The 13,059-nt window shown below is 46.2% G+C and overlaps 1 protein-coding gene, 1 long non-coding RNA gene and 3 other non-coding genes across 6 annotated transcripts; all 5 read left to right on the top strand.

Moving 5' to 3' along the window:
* The first annotated feature begins 284 nt into the window (after positions 1–284).
* LOC127032889 (uncharacterized) lies at positions 285–3,277 on the top strand. 2 transcript variants are annotated; one of them, XR_007768931.1, is made up of 4 exons: positions 285–590; positions 1,687–1,734; positions 2,183–2,260; positions 3,083–3,277. It is a non-coding gene; the product is annotated as an uncharacterized LOC127032889 (long non-coding RNA). The 2 variants fall into 2 exon arrangements; XR_007768932.1 differs by having other exon boundaries at positions 285–541.
* LOC127033442 (small nucleolar RNA SNORD126) lies at positions 1,011–1,088 on the top strand. Its single transcript, XR_007769122.1, has one exon. It is a non-coding gene; the product is annotated as a small nucleolar RNA SNORD126 (small nucleolar RNA).
* Positions 1,835–1,912, top strand: LOC127033438 (small nucleolar RNA SNORD126). Its single transcript, XR_007769118.1, has one exon. It is a non-coding gene; the product is annotated as a small nucleolar RNA SNORD126 (small nucleolar RNA).
* On the top strand, positions 2,685–2,832 carry LOC127033429 (small nucleolar RNA SNORA79). The gene has a single exon (XR_007769109.1). It is a non-coding gene; the product is annotated as a small nucleolar RNA SNORA79 (small nucleolar RNA).
* A 5,248-nt stretch (positions 3,278–8,525) lies between the features above and the next one.
* Positions 8,526–12,640, top strand: LOC127032860 (E3 ubiquitin-protein ligase CCNB1IP1-like). Its single transcript, XM_050920455.1, is given in 4 exon segments — positions 8,526–8,579; positions 8,581–8,925; positions 11,153–11,486; positions 12,441–12,640. Coding segments are annotated over 4 exon segments (933 nt in total).
* The last annotated feature ends 419 nt before the right edge of the window (positions 12,641–13,059 follow it).

The following is a 13,059-nucleotide window of genomic DNA, read 5'->3' on the forward strand; positions in this document are numbered from 1 at the left end:
AGTAGGAGAGAGGAAGAGGCTGTGTTGGTCACGCTCTTATGAATGTTTCTTTGCCCATTTCAGATTATGGAGAGGCTGAGGATGAAGACTGACTCCCCACCCCCGTGAAATGATCGGGGCTGAAGTGGAAAAATTAAGTACTGTAACTGAATCTTGAAAATGGTCTGTAATGAAGCATCCTGGACCTGAGCCCCACGGACTGTAGGGTAAGGGCCTCCAACTGAGTAAGGCCTTGAAGAAAAGGGACTGAGTGGTTTTATGGCCTACCTGAGCTGAGATAAAGAGAATCAGCTCCTGTGCTTTCAAGGCTTGTTCTGGTCTCTTAGGAAGTAGCCAGGGATGTGTTGCTAGAGGCAGGATGCTTGACTTGATGGGTCCATCCACTGTTTTATTAGTTGTATTACACTGTAGCCTGTGCTAGGGTTTGTACAGACACTTTATTAGAGATCATCCCTGTCCCAAAGATTTTTGTTGGCTTTGTCTACTTAGGTTATAAAGGATGGAAAAGAGGAAGTATCAGCATTGCAGATGGGAAACTGAGGTACAGAGAGCTGAAGACTGAAATTTTCAAAGGAGCCCACTGGAGTTAGGTACCCAAATCTGAGATTTAAAAGGATTTGTTTGAAGTCACCCAGGGAGTCTGTGGCAGAGCTGAGAACTGAGCCCAGATGTCCCAGTCCAGAACCGTCACCACACAACTGTCCCTGTGCTTGAGGCACTTTTTAATCCTTCACTTTCTATGGCGAGACCTATGTTCCTATGTCTCAGACTCCGGAAATATTGGGGATAAGGTCCTCGTTCTTGTGGCACAATGAGTGCCCCTTGGACAGACATTTAGTATTGGGGGAAGTGCACTACTGTATGAGACAGCCCATAATTGGATGCATGGGAGCTATCTTGAGGATGGGTGTGAAGGGGAGACACAGCCTACAAAAAGCTTCTTCTCAGACCCATGAGACCCCTCTTTTTGCCATTGGTGATGTTGCAGCTGGGTTTGAGGGCATGGGTGGGGTCTGCCATGATGAACTGTATGTTCAGTCGATCTTTCATCTGATCCACCCTGATGCCACATGTGCCCTCAGCAGACCCACTACACCGAGGAAGGAGAGAGGCATTAACTCCCTGTGTGGCTTCCATTTCAGGCCTGCAGTGAAATCTGGGCATTTCCCATAGTACATGGAGTTAAGGTTTAAGGCCAGGAGGTTTAAGACCATTATAGCCATCTAGTCTGACTTCCTGCATTGTACAGGGCATAGAACATAACCTAGTAACCCCCACTATGACTCCTTGACTCCTTCCCCTTTCTAAAACTCAGCCGTTCTCCCCGCATGTTCCTTTAAAATAGTTCCCTGCACTAGCTCTCGCCTCACAGCGTCTCCAGGTAACTTCACTGTGCTATTTCCTTGTCTGTAACTGCTGTGCCCTTAGCAGCTGCTTGTATGGCCATATTGAAAAGCCAGATCTTTGTACACCAGAAGGAACCATTAGATTGCCTAGTCTGATCTCCAGTTTAATACTGGCCAGGGAATTCAGTCTGGATTGGAAGACAGCAAGGAATGGAGCATCCACCGTCCTTTGGGAGTTTGTTCATTCACCCTCACTGTTAGAAACGTGGGCTTTATTTCTAATTTGAATGTGCCTGGCTTTAACTTCCAGCCATTGGTTCTTGTTCTGCCTTTCTTTCAGGTGAAGTTGGGAAGCCAGGGAGTCCATGTTGCAATGTGAGGAAGTTGGGTAAGGAAGCAGCTAAAATTCTCAAACACTTGAGGTCTCAGATTCGTGGTGGTTTGTGTGTGGGAGGGGCAACCACATTGCCACTTTTAGGACTAGGAGGGGTCTGCTGTGATGAACTGCATATTCAGTCCGTGTTTCACCTGATTTACCTTGATTACACACATGCCCTGAGCAGACTAATGAAACAAACACCTGTAGCTGAAGTCTGATTTGGGGAGTGAGGGGAACTGATGTTCTAATGGTTTCCAATGCAACCATATGTAAAGTCCCAGAGAGTGAGGGGCATAAGTAGCAGATCCAGGGGACCTCTTCAGAAACATGGGTCTGGTTTCTGTGCAAATGAAGAAGGAACAGAGATACAAGGAAATGAGTTTTCCCTTTAGCTGGTAGCATGCTCTTTTAATAAATAAGGTCATGGCCTGGAAATAATTCCTCTCTGCTTCTGTAGGGGCAAGAACTCTGAAGACAAGATTGGCTGGTTTCGCTTCTCCCTCCTCACCCTGGATCCCTTATAGGAATCACGGATGTAAGTGCTGCAGGAAGTTTGTATCCATCCAGTTTTTAGCGTGGTCCCAAATTGGTACCCCCAGCCAATGTCACCATTGAGGAAGGTGTGGGACAAAAAAGGGGTACTATGGTAGACATAGTTTTCCAATAGTTAATAAATGTCTGGCATAGGGTGCATCATGTGTTCCTCATTCAGAACTCATTCAGTGACAAACAGTCTCTGAACTGATCTTCCAGACATTGCCAGGCAATCTTTCAGTGCCGGAAGCTGCAGGTGCTTTCAGAAAGCCATATGTTTCTGCACATATGAATGGGCACTCCCCACTGCAGAACTTTACCGAGGTAACTGCTTAGTAAAAGTTTGCTATTTGGGGAAATTCACGGGTGTTCTTTCTAGGGAGTCCTCTTGCTCTCAGAGCTGTTCATTTAAGGGAGAGTGGCCACGATGACCGTTCCTCTTGCTGCCACAAGCTATGGGCAGTGAGATTTTGTGTCATCGCAGATTAAACTTGGCTTTTCTTCACTCAGAGTGCTCTTGGATAGGTTTGGCTGTCCGTTAGCACCTTCTGAATTTTGTGGGGTCAGATACTCAAAGAGGCAGAAGGGGACTGGAGTCTGGGGACAGAAATAGGGTTTAAAAACAACCTGCTCTGTAAACTTTAGGCGGTGGGCTATAGTAACCAGATAGTAATTTTTCAATGTGAGCTGAAAGATTGCCTGCACTGAGGCACTAGGAGCTATGCTGTCCTCAGCTGGGAGGAGTTAGTTTCAGTGCACCAGCTGGGTTTCCAAGACACAACTGTGTGCTGCATTCTGTATCTGTGAACCTTTATCTTTACAGGGATGATTTGAGATGAGCCTTAAAGGAAAGGAAAATGTATCTTTCTCTCCACCAGCATCAACTGTAAGAGAGAATTTGGGGCCTGAAAATTAAAAGATTTGCCCCATCTCCGATCTGCATTACAAAGACTCTGAAGTTATGTCCAGGAAAGGCTATACTAAAAACAGGATAGATAATAAAACTAGATTGAATGGATGTGTAAAAGTTGGGTGTTTTTTTGTACAAAAGGGCAGTGGTAGAACTGGGGGAAATGGAGCTTTCTCAACTGTAATCCACTGGTCTGAATTCAGCCCAGGTCAATAGTGGCTGTAGTTGGGATTTTCACAGGAGATTTAAGGGAGTTAGATGCCATGCTGCATTAGGCTCCTTTGAAAATCCCATCTTTAATGCATTGCAATTTTCAGTTGCCCTTTCTGTGAAATAAGTTAGGGCTTGATCTCCTATCTGAGATACAATATCTGTCCAGGTATTTTTAAAACTCCTGCTCACTAGTATACATGCAATTGTACAAAATTGAGGATCAGGATGTTAACCAACATTGATCTATTTACTGCTGTGTCAACCATGTCCACTATCTGTTTTCTACTACCAACACCATTTAGGTTAGGCTGAGATTTTCAGGTGCACTCAGGATTTGGACACCTGGTTCCCATTTAAAAAAATAATGGGACTTTAACAGGCAAATCCCATAGATTTGAAAATCTTAACCTAAATGCATTTAAACCATGTCTCCCCCATCCTACAGGTGCACACTCGCTCCTCTGACACCAACTCAGACCTTTATTTCGTGCTTTGAATATTGGCATCCTCTATCATCCTGTTTTCTCTTCACCCCAAATAAACATTGACCTGGGAGCCACCACTGCAGTCCTGCTACATCTTGCAGCTGTTGTGCTGAACAGCTGGGAGACAGTGAGAGAGATGGAGCTGAGAGGCAATGCTATGTGAACCAAATTCAGCAACATGTGGTTTTGAGTTTAGGTAACCAGGGGAGTTCTGTTGAAGTCAGGACAAATTTTCACTGTCATGAGCAGAGATGCCAAGCTGGACCCTCAAAACCAGGGCCATCTCAGAAAACATGAGCCATTTGGTCATCAAGAGTTCAAACTAGCTTTTGGGGGTTCATCTGAACATAAGAAACAAGCATTTCCCCAAAATCCTGTATTTAACATTAAACCAGCATGAATCCTAAAAATTTGTAATTCTCCAATTTTTTTATTTTTATTTGTACTCCATATTATGGGAGAAGTTGCAATTCTTTTAACGTGATTGCTTTTTAACTGGGTGAAGGACTCTGATTACATACGTACAGACAAATACACAAATGCTATGTGATAACTTTTGAACACTGCATGCAGTCGTTTCCAACTTTTGTGGGAATGTTTGAGGTGGTGAGGGCCAGCAACCTGTTCATTTTTGGGGAAAATGGGAGGAGGGACAGATTGACACATGGAGTCTTTGCCAGCTGTTTAGCACAGCTGCTGCTTCAAGCAACTCTACAATTGCCTATAGACTAAAGAACTGGTTGATAGAAGCCATTAACCCCTTCCACCATTATAATACCCCTGGCTCATTTGTGTGTCCTACCACCAGAATTTAACATTTGACACCCTAAATAGCTTCTCATAGACCAATAATAGGGAAAGTGGGGGCATGCACACAACCTCTGGTATGGGGGGCGGGGAGGAAGGGGAAGTGAGAGTGTACAGAACCTGGTGAGGCAAATCTAGTTTGGGGGAAGGGGGCACACAACTCCTGGCACAGAGGGGTATCAGGTGCAGGGAGAGCCCCTGCAATTGCAGTGGGAGATTGGGGGACCCTGCTATAGAGAGATGAGAGCATACAGAACCCCTGCCACATGGTAACTTTGGGGACCTTGGCATGGGGGTAAGTGGGAATGGGGATGTACCTATTGCTGCTGGCAGGGGGAAAATGGAGGGATGCAGGGAGTCCCTGGTGTATGCAATAAACTCAGCCTACAGAAGCTATGAAATGTAGAAGCCATTAAGTTAAATCCAAATTAACGAAATAATCCAAAGATAACAGTATTGAACCCTCAAACCAGCTGGTAAGATTTGCAGTTAGCAGTGGGAGTAGTTGAATCCATGGGGAGTTATTTTATGGCATGGTTATTTGGGTGGGGTGGGGGGGTGAGACCCGTACAAACAGGGATATCTTTAGCATCCTGGGAAATGGAGTCTAAAATCACCAGGTATCACAAGTTCAAAGCTGGCCCCTTCCAGCAGCAGCATCTCCCATCAGTGTAGGAGGCAGGGTAGAGTCAAAATAAGATGGTTGCTGATGTATTGCCCCTAACATGCAGATGAGCACCATTTTGACATGGCTGTTGTTGGGATTCTAGAGGTGCTGTTTTGATGTGGATTGAGAGGACAATGTGGGTGCCATTTTGATAGGGGTTGAGAGTTGGGATGTTGGGTGTCTTTTTGACAGTTGTTATTGGAATCTCATTGGTATCATTTTGAGATGGGGTGGAGGTGGCATGTGGGTGCCAGTTTGACTTGGCTTTTTTGTGGGGGAAGCCTTGGGTACCACTTTGAAAAATGTTGCAGTGGGTACCATTTCTGACATGGCTTTATGGGGAAACTGGATGCTATTTCGATGCAGGTCAGGGAGCGGATGTGTCAGTGCCATTTTCACGTGGATCAGGAGTGGATGCGTGGCTCCCCTGTTGAAATGGGTTGGGCAGCAGGCGGGCGGGTGGGTGCATGGGTGCCCTGTTGACATGGCTCGAGCAGGTGGGTGCCCTGATGATGTGGGTCAGGCAGGGGGCACGTGGGTGCACTGGTGATATGGGTTAGGCAGCGGGTGCATCATGGGTGCCCCATTGATGTGGGGCTGGCAGCAGCAGGTCGGGCAGCCAGGGGTGGGGGGAGGTGCCATGGTGACATGGGGCCTGGGCCCTATCTCAGCAGCAGCACGCGGTTCTGCCCGGGCTTGGCAGGAAAGGCGGTGCTGCGGCTGCTCACTCTGCCACGTCATAGTGCCCCGCCCCCCTGCCAGTGGCTGTGCAGAGAAGCAGGGGAGGGACTTTCGGACCAAACCATTTCCGCAGAAGGGGGCTGTTTTGTGTAAACAAGCTGAGACCGTTTTTGGTGCATTTTGGGATACCAGCTTCTAGTTAACATATTTTGTAGCGAATTTTGTCTTCATGCCTCAAGAGCTAGATGGATTTTGCACCACCTCACCTCCTAGTCCTTTCCCCCTCTCTCTACAATGGTACGTCTCACTCTCCTTCCCCGCCCTCCCCTCAAACAGGGCTTTGGGCAGGGCGGGCGGCGCGAGACGCTTGGGGAGGCTGAAGGGTGAAGCTGCCCCGCGCCGCTGTTGTTGGCGGGTGCGAGCGGGAGGGAGCAGGGGCGGGGCCGGAACGCTCCTCGGTGAGGGGAGGGGGAAGCGGGTGGAAGAACGGCACATGCGCAGAGACGGATTTACTCGCCAGAGGGGGTTATTTTCCCGCCCTTTCCCTGCCCGAACGGATATTTTTTAACCACTGCGTGGTTTCCAGGTCAATGAGTGAGTAGCCACCACATTTTGGGGGTTACTAGCTCCTCCCCACACCCCATGTCAGTCTTTTCCAACAAATATAAACGTGTGTCAAATTCACCCTGCAAGGCACAAAGGTACAGCTGCCATTTTATAAAATGGGGCTGTTTGTGGTTCAGTGGCTCTGTCAAAGCCAATGGGGCAACCCCCCGCCCCAAACCCTGTACGCACACTCCTAAAAACGCCAATAAGGTGCCCACTAATCCAACATGGCCTTATATCAAAGCTGCGAGGCACCCATTTTGGCACGTTTCATGCTTGTGCTATGGCGATGTTGGCGATATTGGCTCATGCCAAGCCAGTGTCGGTGGATGCCCTAACAAGCCACTTTAATGACCAAAAAACACACTGGTGTCAGCCAGGCTCACATTAGCAGATAGAAAGTCCCAATATTGCCATGGGATAAAAATCCACCATATGGACTCATGGCACTAATCTGTCGGCAAACACCACACGCTCAATGGCAGGAAAACATGGCATAGTTGCATTGTCAAAAGGTGCATCATCCAAAGCAAGGAATCCTGTGTAGATGTGTGACCAGACACCATTGGTATTCACTAAACCTGTATTGGTGGGACAACAGAAATCCGTGTTGGCCCATGTCATAGCCTATAATGGCAGATGGAAATAATCCCTCTGCCAGCACCTGTGAAACTGCCATTGGTGCACCCCAAACCTGCACTGAAAGCCTTGCAGAAAACTACAAATACACTTTGGAAGTAGTTGCTTTAATAGCCATATAGTTCCCCCTCAAAACTTGCACACACAATTGACTAGACCAAGATCACAAAATGAAGCTATAGAGAGTCAGGGTGGGTGAAGTGATAGCATTTACTGGATCAACTTATTTTTGTGTAAGAGACAAGCTTTTGAGATAGAGAGAGCTCTTCTGGACCAGATCTGGACCAAGCTCAAAAACTTATTTTTTATTGAACCAGCCTCTGTTGGTGAAAGAGATATCACCTCACTCACCTTGTCCCTCTAATATCCTGGGACCAACATAGCTACAACAACACTGCAAAGTGAAACTACGGCAGAGTTGGGAAGCAATGGCAGGAGCTTTCATTTTAGTCCCACCTGTTCTAATCACTAGAAAACAGGCTTCTCTCAGAATTGGGAATAGAATCCAGTAGTCTTGCCTCCCAGCCCCCTAGACTCTACTGCCTGCGCAGAAGAGGAGATGGAAACTAGGAGTCCTGACTCCTAACCACTAGACTCCACTTCTCTCCCACAACTGGAAGAGAACCCAGGAGTCCTAACTCCCAGCCCCATCCTGCTCTAACACCTTGGTATTAATACAGGCCAAACTTGCATTGGCACACTGTAGGCCCCATGTGCACTGGCAGAAGTAAAAAGCTGGATAAGCACATACCCAAAGACTGGGCATCTCTGGCAACCGTGCTACTCTATCACCACTGACATGCACAGGACTCTCCCAATGTGGCTTTTGGACACTATTAAAAGGATTAAAGTTACCCCTTCAAAATATTAACTAGACTGAAAGAAATGTCACCTCCTAAACGGACATGGCCGATTTCACACATGGGTTGTCCAGAACTCCAAAATGAGGATTGACACTTAGAGTTTCCCCAAATAGCCCTTTCAAGTATCCAGTGTCCGTTTTAGTGGCCAAATGTGGGATTTTGGTTGCCACCACTTTTGAAAATTGGGCCATTTTTTTCTTCACAGAAGCAAGAGGTTTCTGAAGAAAAATATCCAACTGGTTATTTTGATGCTGCATAAAAGTGTCAATGTTTCCACTTCAGCTTTTAGGGTGGAATTTATAATGCAGCATAAGGAAGTTAGATGTCTGAGTCCCATAATTCAATGGGAGTTGGACACCTAACTCTTTTATGCCCCTTTAAGAATCCCAGCTTGTATGTTTGTTTTGCTCTATAGGTTTGGTGTGGTGAGTGGCAGATTCCTTTCCACTAGGGGGTATTTGTTTTGGAGTCAACACCCTTGCTATTGGCTCCATTGAAATGTCCGTGTGTGAGGATATGTTGCTGTGCAATTACCGCAAGTGCCGTGTCAAGCTCTCAGGCTATGCCTGGGTCACGGCTTGCTCACACATCTTCTGTGACCAGCACGGTAGTGGGGAATTCAGCCGTTCACCAGCAGTCTGTCCTGCCTGCAACAGTGCCCTCTCTGGCAAGCTAGACATTGTTCGCACCGAGCTAAGTCCCTCTGAAGAACACAAGGCCATGGTGTTGGCTGGACTTCGGCCAGAGAGTGTGCTGGACATCAGCTCCCGTGCACTCTCCTTCTGGACATACCAGGTAAATCCACCCAAGGTGGGGCATCAGCATGATGTCCTAGGATAGGTAGACACTTTCAAAAGTGTCTCTGAATATATAATTGGGAAGCGATTTTGTTTGTTAAAGGAATGAAAAATCCAAAATTCAGTCTTTATGGCTACCTATATCTCGTACATTGAGGGCAGAGCTGACACCTAGGTGACTCCAAAGGGAGGGCCAGCATGCTATATTTTTTGGCCTGAAAACTGTGGAAAGGAGCCAAAGGGAATGGAATAGGATTAAGAAATCCCATTGTTTGGTTTTGTTGGGACCACAGAGAAGGTTCACTCTCCGGTTCAAAATCACCGGAATGTGGCATTTGCACTTCTCCCTCCCTCCATCTCTGTCCAACTGTCAGTGTAAAACATTATCACTCTTTTAGCCATTCCTCTCTTTCTCATCTGTCACCGTGGAAAGTTCTCTCCATCTTTGCTATACATTCTTTCTTTCTTACATCACAACAGTATCAAAGCACCTCACAAACATTCATGAATTATCCTCAAGGAGAAATATGTTTCTATTACTATCTCCATTTTACATGTAGAGAACTGAAGTACGGACATTAAAGCAACATTTTTAAGTGTCCACTAATTTTAGGAGCCTCACATTTGAGTGCTCAACATCAGACCCATATGACCTGATTTACAGAGATGCTGTGTGTGACAGGTTGAGTCACAGAAACCCCCTTGGGACTGCCACCTGATGTGCTGAGACTACTTCTGAGCCCATTTTCCCTGCCAGCTTGGGACTTAAGTAGCCTGTCTTGTTGAGAAAGACACGCTAGCCTGCTACAAACAGACCCAGGACTGAACCACATCCCCCACAAGCTGAAGACTTAACTGAAAACAGCTTAAAAAGTTCTCCTGTCTCTAGCACCCAGATACCCTAGTTCCCAATGGGATCCAAAGCCCAGATAAATCCGTTTTAGTCTGTATAAAGCTTATACAGGGTAAACTCATAAATTATTCACCCTCTGTAACACTAATAGAGAGAGATGCACAGTTTTTTGCTTTCCCAGGAATTAATGACTTGCTCTGGGTCAATTAATAAGCAAAAAGTGATTTTATTAAGTATAATAAGTAGGATTTAAGTGTTTTCAAGTAATAACAGACAGAACAAAGTAGATTACCAAGCAAAATAAAACAAAAACATGCAAATCTAAGGCTAATACAGTAGGAAACTAAATGCAGGTAAATCTCACTCTCAGAGATGTTCCAATCTGCTTCTTTTACAGACTAGACTCCTTTCTAGTCTGGGTCCAGCAATTACTCACCCCAACCCCCCACCCTCCCATCCCCGTAGTTACTGTCCTTTGTTCCAGTTTCTTTGGGATGGAGAGGCTATCTTTTGAGCTAGATGAAGACAAAATGGAGGGGTTTTCAGGGCCTTATATAGTCTTTCTCTTGTGGGTGGAACCCCTTTGTTCTGCTGTGTAAAATTCCCTCAACAAGATGGAGTTTGCAGTCACCTGGGCAAGTCACATGTCTATGAATGATGCACTTTTTGCAGGCCGACACCATTCTTTACATGTGAGTGTGAATATTCCCAGGAAAGCTCAGATGTGGATTGGCATCTCACAAAATCCATTGTTAGTTAAGTGTTTCTTGATTGGGCACTTACTGAGAATAGTCCTTTCCAAAGAAGCTGACCAAATGCTTCACTGAGGTTACTTAGAACCAAACAAATACATAGTCAATATTCATAACTTTGAATAAAAAAAAAAAGATACACACATACAGACAGCATAATCATAACCAGCAGACTACAACCTTTCCATAGACACCCCACTTGGCCTCCTTGTATAAGACCTGGTGCAACCATAGGACCTTGGTTGCAACAAGGATTTATACAGTCACAGTTTATGTCAATAACATCACACTGTGCACCCCACAGCTCTTATCAGCTTCAGCTGGAGTGTGGAGTGCTCAGTACATCTGAAAATCAGTCCGTAGATGTCTCACATTGGCAACCCTAAATTTGAGTCCCTCTTGAGAATATTGACGTAAGTGACTTACCCAAAGTCACTGTGGCAGCAATGGGAACTAAATCCAGATCTCATAAGTCCAAGTCCAGCACCTTAACACCAGACCATTCTTCCTTTGGTACACTGTAGTCATGCTACGATATCTCAGATGCAGTGACTTCACTTTCCTTTGACAATTAGTGGTCAAAGAAGCCTGTCACACCTGTCATAATCACCACATTGCAGGTTCACCAGGAGCACCTGTACCAGGAATACACCTACAGCAAGGCTGAGGGACACCTGAAGCAGATGGAGAAGGTGTACACTCAGCAGCTGCAGAGCAAGGACATGGAACTGACCTCCATGAAAAGCGAGGTCTCCTCCCTGAAGAAGATGCTGGAGGAGTACAAGAAGAAGTTCAGCGAGCTCTCTGAGAAGCTCATGGAGCGGAATCGCCAGTACAAGAAGCTCCAGGGCCTCTATGACAGCCTCCGTCTGCGCAACGTTGCCATGGCTAATCAGGAGGCTGCCCACGAGCCTCCCATGGTGCCTCAGCCTGCTGTCTTTGGCTTCCCATTGGGTAAGATCTGTGGAGAGTTCTCATTTCACTACTCACAGGGGTTGCAAAAGCAGGCATAAGGAGTGACTACACTGACACTATTAGTGGAGGGGACAAGAGTTTAGTGAGCTATAGAGACTGAACTCTCCCTCCATGCCATAAGACAGGAGGAGGCACATATGTGTGTGTGTTTGAAGGAGAAGGGCTTCACACAGAGCAGTCACTCTCCAAGTGATGTGAAATATTTGATTAGACACTCCTGTGTGAGACAAGTTGATGGGTTCTCAGCTTGGACAGTTGTCCATCTATCAAACCCCACTCACACTAATAGCCCCCCTCCTTGGCAGCCTAAGAGGAGAGACCATGGACTGAATGGACCATGGAGATTAAGCTCCTTTCTCCTCCCTCAGAGGGGATTTCTCCAGAACATGGGTTAATTCACACTCTGAATCCGAAAGCTTTGAACATCCCTTCTAATTTCTCCAACCTTAGCTAGCCATGTGGTATCACCAACACACAAACTTTACTGTGAGTCTCTGGGCATTTGGTGTGTTTTAAAAAGGGGTAAGTTCCTAGCCCCCATGGTTGCAGAGAAAAGAGGGAAACTGTGACCAATAAATGGTACAGAACCCCTGTAATTTTAAGAACATCATGATTTTGTAAGCAAATCTCATGAATTTTGGGAGCTGGACTCTTGAGCATTGCATTTGTCTCTTTCATGGCTGGTACCTTCTCATCAAAAGGTTTACAAATCCAGGCTAATGGATTTAGGTCTAAATTAAGCCTTCAAATTCCACCATGTCCTGTGACAAACCCAACCTTAGCTCCTGTATTTAAATCAAGCCGTGGTCACCCATGGTCTTAGATTTGGAGATTCTATGTTCAATCCCTGAATTGTCACACTACTGTTGTCACTAATGTCTATCTTGATAGAGAATCCAGCATCCCACTGACCCTGTATCACCCCCTTCCTAGGTAATGCTGCCAAGTTCCCTGGGGATGCCACGCCGGTCCGGGGCAGGTGTGGGGAAGGAGACTTCCACTTCAAACCCTTCTTTGCCACATCCCCACCTGCGGATGAATCCAGCAACAGCTTCTTCACCTTCACCTCTCCCAGCAATGAGCTGGAGCCACATCCTGGAGCCAGCAGGGCCTACAAGATGAAGAGGATGTAACCGGTAATGTGTCTTCCACACTTGCCTCTTGGAAATTCAGCCCATCCATCAGCGGGGGAAAGAGCAAAAATGCATATTGTCTGGATTTGAGATTCTTCTCAGTATGGGATATTTCTTTTAGGTATTGTAATGTAATCAACCTCTGACTGGCACCGGCAGATTGTCTTGACTTCTCATCCTAGTCTGTAATGCCCTGTCACCTCTGAGTGTCAATTTCATTGTCACAATCTGTCACCAACAGACTGTCCTTCAGACTGTAAATCTCTCACTCTTGGATTGCCCCTCTCAGATTGTAAAATTGACACCCTCTGACTGTAGTATCCCATCGCATTTGGACCAAGATCCTCAAGGCACCTAAATACCTTTGAGGATCTGGGCCTGGTTCTGATATACTCTGCTTAATGGGTTACAAATTCATT

Source organism: Gopherus flavomarginatus, chromosome 12 (assembly GCF_025201925.1).
Source record: "Gopherus flavomarginatus isolate rGopFla2 chromosome 12, rGopFla2.mat.asm, whole genome shotgun sequence".
In the NCBI taxonomy this organism is placed as follows: domain Eukaryota; kingdom Metazoa; phylum Chordata; order Testudines; family Testudinidae; genus Gopherus; species Gopherus flavomarginatus.